Below are 6,006 nucleotides of genomic sequence, written 5' to 3' on the forward strand. Positions count from 1 at the left end.
GAGTTCACAGTTGCTGAATGACATCTAGACCACTGTGAGTGGGAGGTGAGTTCTGACGATGACTACAGTCCCCATTAAATCAGTGTATTGAATCTCTCTGTCTTCTCATTTTATTTTTTTTGGCTTTGGGCTTAAGGACTGCTGCTACCATGAGGGAAGTGCTCGTTGCTTGGCCTACAGCAAGTGATACAGCCTGCGAGGCACAGTCCCCAAAAGTCTAGCTGCAATTCTATTGGTGGTTTTCCCCAAACAGCAATAACAAGATGTTACCTGGAAGCATACCAGAGTCAATCATGACTCAGGCCTGTCTACATGTTTAGATGTCTGGAAATATATTTAAAATGTCTCATGCCTTGCCTCTTGCTGCTGGTGTGAGAACCAGCAGACTTCAAGGCACAGATAACCAGTATGATGGCAGAATCACAAAATATAAAACTTATATCAGTAACTAATTTGACTTCATTTTAAAAAACAGCCTGTGACCCTGGCTAATATCTGGCACCAACACTGTGGTTTAAATTCACATTGGTCTTACAATGATTTACATAATTTTCTTTTATTAGAAAGTTTATCTTAATGACTTAATTACCATTTTTGAATACAGGAATAATTTCAAACATAACATTTTTTACAATAAGAAAAGCCATCCTCAAATTTCAAAATATTCAAACTAAAAATTCCATATTTTAGTGTTTAGCCAAATTACAAGAAGGATAATTTAGCAAGAAAATGGATAAGCACCTTTGAGAATTAGATGTAAGCCTTATTATTGATTAGTGCTTAGTTCTTTTTCACAAAGTAGATTAGCAATTGATCCTACTGTGTGTAGGACCACCTAGTGTCCAAAGAATAACATCATATATTTGTGTAAAAGAAATAATTTGTAGACTGGGTCATTAGAAATATTTTTCTATTGAAGTAGAAGTTCTTGGCCATTACAGATTAATTAGCCTTCAGCTCTTCAGAAGGATAGGTGTGGCTGGTTGTGGTTTCTTATACATCTTACATGGCTTTTCTTCTAAATAGAAGACACATGGAGAACAAAAACACTTACTGGCTGTTGGTTTGTGAAATAAACTTTTCTTGCCAGGCAAATAAATTGCACTGTGAATTTTTATAAATTAACTTTTTTCATATTATAAAATGCCAAGGCAGACTCTCAAGATATTCACAACCAGAATTAACTCTGTACAGCAAGCGCATCTTCCTCTACCAAGGACAGTTCCAGAGTGTTTTCATTCGTGCTGGTTTTCATCCTGAAGTTGAAAGAACCATAGAGTTTTGCAGACTCTTTGGAAGAGGCAAATCTGTTTCGACGATAGAGCTCCCCCTTCCACATGGACATCATTAACAAGCAGGAGAGGATGACGCCCCCCAGCGTGAGGAGGCAGAGCCCCGCAATCACACAGCGGTCCAGGTGAGCCCCCAGCCTCGCACTCTCCTTCTCCAGGCGCTCCATCTCCCGGGCTGCCACAGTGTTGGGGTCCACAGTCACTTCCCGTGGGACGATGTAAGAGATGATCACCAGCAGGATCCCAGTGACCAAGAACAAGATGGCGCTGATGAAACCATAGTCTATAGACTTCCCTGAAGACGTGGCTTCTGAACTTGTATCATCCTCCTCTTCAGATATCAAAGATATGGCAGCCTCTTGGGACCACTCATTTGGATTTTCCCAGCCAAGCTCCCCAGGGTGATTATGCCCTTTTGCTGATGGCGAGCTCCGGTTCCGCTGCTCCAAGTTGATGTTTTTGTCCACATACGTAAAAGAAGTTTCTAATTCCTGGCTGCAGCAGTTACAGACTTTCCGTTCCGCTGTTATTTGATTGTTCCCTGAGTGGAGAAGTCCTGGTGGAAAGGCATCTGGCTGAAGAGTACTGTTTTGCAGAGAGGAGGGGGATGCTGGAGAAGAACTAAGTTTAGACCCTTCCATCTCGGTTGCTCTTGGGGTGGATGCACACTGTTTCTGACAGCAGAGAGCAGCTCTTGTGGCTGCTGTATCTGCCTGGTCACCAGGCAGCCTTCTTGAACTCCAGTCCCTGGCATCACAGAGGTCTGCCTGGTTGCTCTTCTTAGCAAGGTAGTGGAGCTCCATGAGAGCTAGTCAGACATCCCCCAGCAGCTTCCGGAAAGTCTGCCAATAGCAACAGAGTTAGATAAGAACCCAACAGAAGCTAAGGTTGTACTTCCAGGAGTGTTGCTCCTGGGGTCCCCATTTCCTTCACAGCTGCACCTGTTTAGCCCCTTTTCCACCTCAAACAGGCAAAAGAAGGGAGGGGATACCTAGTGGCAGGAAAGTGCGGAAAGGACAAATGCTCTCACTTGTCATAGTGATTAACACTGAGAAACTTAAGTCAGGGTAGAAAGGCGCGTGGAGGAAGTGGCAGTGTCTATTGAGAAAGAATACTGCCGTCACCAAGCCAAATTTATCCAAGGACTCGCGCATTCCTGCAAAAGGATCCCTCAAACGAGAAGGCAAGTTTCCTGTAAAAAGACAAATGAGAAAGGCAAGAGCCCTTTTTAGCAGAGCTGCCGATTTTCTGGAGGACTTCGGGAAGCATAGACTTGTTAATTCAGTAAGACTGTAAGTGTTTACACTCTCCCTAGTTCAGAGCAAATTCTAATACAGATTAGCTTTGGAGCATCACCATCAGTGAATGACTATACACCCCTATCAGCTGGGCAGGAACTCAGCATTTTGATTCCATAGCTCTGAAGTAGATGAAAAAGGCCAGCTTAATCTGCCACCTCTGCTAACCTTACACCTCATACATCCAGTGACCCTAGTGACACAGCCCTGTATTTACAAGACCATATGCTGCTTATTCACTGTGCTTCCACTCAGCCCTATTCCCTCACTGTTCCATGGGGGAAGCATGTTCTGGACCCCAAAGCGTACAGGCAAAAGACCTTACTGCAATCCCTGCAAAATACAATGGGCCAACCCACTCCTCCACACACACACCTGCCTGCTCCAGCTGCAGGATCTGCTACTCGCGTTCCCTGGGTCTGTGTTCCTCCCTCTCTGCATGCTTTGCTATCACACAATGCACAAGAAATTGACCATCTGGATAGTTTTACAAACCCAATCTAGAAGTGAACTGATAATAAAAGACAAACTATAAACCCACAGAGTAAGAGTTCTGTGGAGGCAAATAGGTGAGAAGCTATTTCCAAGGTTACCTCTGTAATTTTATAAACATGTCACTCCTCACCCCCGACTGCAGCAAGGGGCATTTCTGGGAGAGAACTTTGGTTTGAGTAGAAAACCATCTGCTTTTCTCTGCCTCTGCCATGTTTCTAAGGAATAAAAATTCACTTTCCACTATCATTAAAGATTTTAACCAAAGGCTCCTTTTATTTTGCTTCCAAATCCAGGGTGATAATTGATTTAACCCAACGGCTTGAGGCTTCTTATAATTCAAAATCCACAGCTCCAAAGCTGGTAACAGAAACACAAGCAAGGGTCACCTAAGGTCAACCTGGCAACTCAAAATATGGGAGAGGGAATTGACACGTTTTCTGCTACACATAAGAGTTTGTTTAAAACAAAACAAAAAAACAAAGCAAAACAGAAAACGTTTTTCTCCTGTTACCGGAGTTTCTCTACAGTGAAAACAGCAAAAAACAACAGGGCAAAAGAATCACTACTAAACTAGAACAAACCCCCACTAAAGGATCCCTCAATGAATGAAGTGATGGTAACAGGCTTCATCAATTACCGATAACTCTTCTTCCAGTTTTCTCACGCATTCGGGGCTCTGATTAACCTTTGGTACCATTAACTCACCACACTAGCCTACCTTGGATAAAATCAGCAGGGTTCTTTGAGACTTTCAGTTTATAACAAAAGAAGAGAGAAATCCCCACTTAATTCCCTACGGCCGCCTCTACCTCTCTTTAAAGAAAAGCTACTCCCGCTTGTTCCCTTGTTCTACCGGAGGTATGCTAGCAGAACAGTCGATTTCCTTTGCAGCTCCCTAATCCGGGGCTTCCATTCTCAGTGGAGAATGGATAATCTCAGGGGACCAGCTAAAGACTCTTTTCTTCCGTCCTCTCCCTCTTTTTCCTCTGATCTGCTTAAAAGCCCAGTTAACGACATTGCACCTTAAAGCGAGGGGACACGCACTTTCCCTCGTCCATCTGTCATCAATTAAAAGCATTAATATTTGCTTTAAACTGACACAGGCAAGGCTGATCTCGGGGAGGCGACCTCTGGATGCGCCCTGTGCGAGCAGAGCCAGGAGAGCGAGCCCCAAGCACCTGGCAGCGGTGCCCCCAGCAGGCGCTGAGGGATCCGGCTATCCATTTCTGGTGAACTCTGCACCCACTGAGGCATTCGAGGTACGGATGTGTCCGCCTAGTACTCGGAGACGAAGGACAGGGAGTGGGGATATGCGCTCCAGCTCTGCTAGGCTCCAGGGCTCTCACCCTCGCATTCAAAGCCTCCACCCCATCCCACTCCCCGCCACTCACCTTCTGCTTCGGCCACCCGGTGCGGCTCCAGCACCGCGCGCTCTCCCGGCACGGTTCCCGGAGAAAGTCCCCCAATCACCAGCTACGGCACTTGTAGCCTCTGCACGCCGCTCGGCTCCGCCGGGTGGGCAGCGCCCGCCACGGCGGGCGGGGTGGGGCGGGGCGGGGCGCTCCCGGAGCATCCCGGGAGTTGTAGGCCAGGGGCGGTCCCTGCATCCCTCCTGTCTCTGTCTCCTCCCACGCCTTCTGGGTTTTACCCTTCCTGCAGATAAGTTCCCGCCATACCCTCTTACTCCTCCCCAGCACTTAAGAAGACAGCACTGTTTTCTAAGCCTAGAGTGGAGTTCCCTAGCCTCAGGTGTGGCCACAAGACTGTGAAAAGGAAAGTATATTCGACTTCAGATGTGCCAGATAATTTGCATATTTTGTCTTTTTAATAGTCAAAACAAATCTTCCAAGTAGATTTTATTAATCCTCGTTTTACAGATGTGGAAACAGGCTCAGAGAGGGCAAGTGCCTCATCCACAGTTACCAACAGCAGCTTCTGAAATTGCATCCAGGAGTCAGATTCGAAAGTCATTGCGTGTCTCACAAAATCAGAAGAAATATGACCATAAGGGGTAAGAGATTGTCCCATGTACCAACACATCCCCTGTACTTAGCACAGTGGTATTCGTTGAATGTATGAATAATAATGACTCAAAATAACAGTGAACATAAATAGCGCTTATTATTGCCAGGCTCTCTTCTAAGCACTATAGATACATTATCTCATTTAATGGTCACAATTTATTGTTAAAGTACTGTAAAAAAAAAAAAATCCTCATTTTAACAGAAGACGAAACTGAGTTACAAAGTAGAATAATTTGCCCAATGTCACACAACTACTTAGCAGAGGTGGGGGGGATGAACACCAACAGATTCTAAGCATTATACTATATGGAATGAATGGAAGAAAGACCAGAAGGCCAGAATAAAAGGGGTCAGGAATAAAGGAAATCTGAAGGTTGAATCTTCTGAGTTGTGACTCTTAGGATAGGACAAGGTAACTGTCACCAACCTCTTTCAACCAGAGTGGACTGCAATAGCCAACAGCCACTGAAAGCCTAGGGTATGTGTAGCTTGTAGATAATCTCCAGTTTTCCAGCATGCTGTTGGGACAATTCTAGGGGAGCAAAAAAGGATTATAGTATGGATGGGCTGGGCACGATGGCTCACGCCAGTAATGCCAGCAATTTGGGAGGCCGAGGCAGGCAGATCACGAGGTCAGAAAATCGAGACCATCCTGACCAACATGGTGAAACCCCGTCTCTACTAAAATAGAAAAAATTAGCCGGGCGTGGTGGCGCGTGCCTGTACTCCCAGCTACTCAGGAGGCTGAGGCAGGGGAATCGCTTGAACCCGGAGGCGGAGGTTGCAGTGAGCAGAGATCGTGCCACTGCACCACTCCAGCCTGGCAACAGAGCAAGACTCCGTCTCAAAAAAAAAAAAAAAGAAAAAAAGAAAAAAGGGATTAGGGATTATAGTATG

At 45.5% G+C, this 6,006-nt stretch overlaps 1 protein-coding gene across 1 annotated transcript; it reads right to left on the minus strand.

Annotated features, from left to right (window-relative positions):
• Positions 1 to 540: 540 nt before the first annotated feature.
• TMEM74 (transmembrane protein 74) lies at positions 541 to 4,635 on the minus strand. The gene is made up of 2 exons (XM_004047434.4): positions 4,477 to 4,635; positions 541 to 2,134 (listed from the first exon to the last, which is right to left on the minus strand). Exon 2 carries the CDS (start codon positions 2,093 to 2,095, stop codon positions 1,181 to 1,183), a length of 915 nt encoding a protein of 304 aa, XP_004047482.3. The 5' UTR covers positions 2,096 to 2,134; positions 4,477 to 4,635; the 3' UTR covers positions 541 to 1,180.
• Positions 4,636 to 6,006: the final 1,371 nt, after the last annotated feature.

This window comes from Gorilla gorilla, chromosome 7 (assembly GCF_029281585.2).
Source record: "Gorilla gorilla gorilla isolate KB3781 chromosome 7, NHGRI_mGorGor1-v2.1_pri, whole genome shotgun sequence".
In the NCBI taxonomy this organism is placed as follows: domain Eukaryota; kingdom Metazoa; phylum Chordata; class Mammalia; order Primates; family Hominidae; genus Gorilla; species Gorilla gorilla.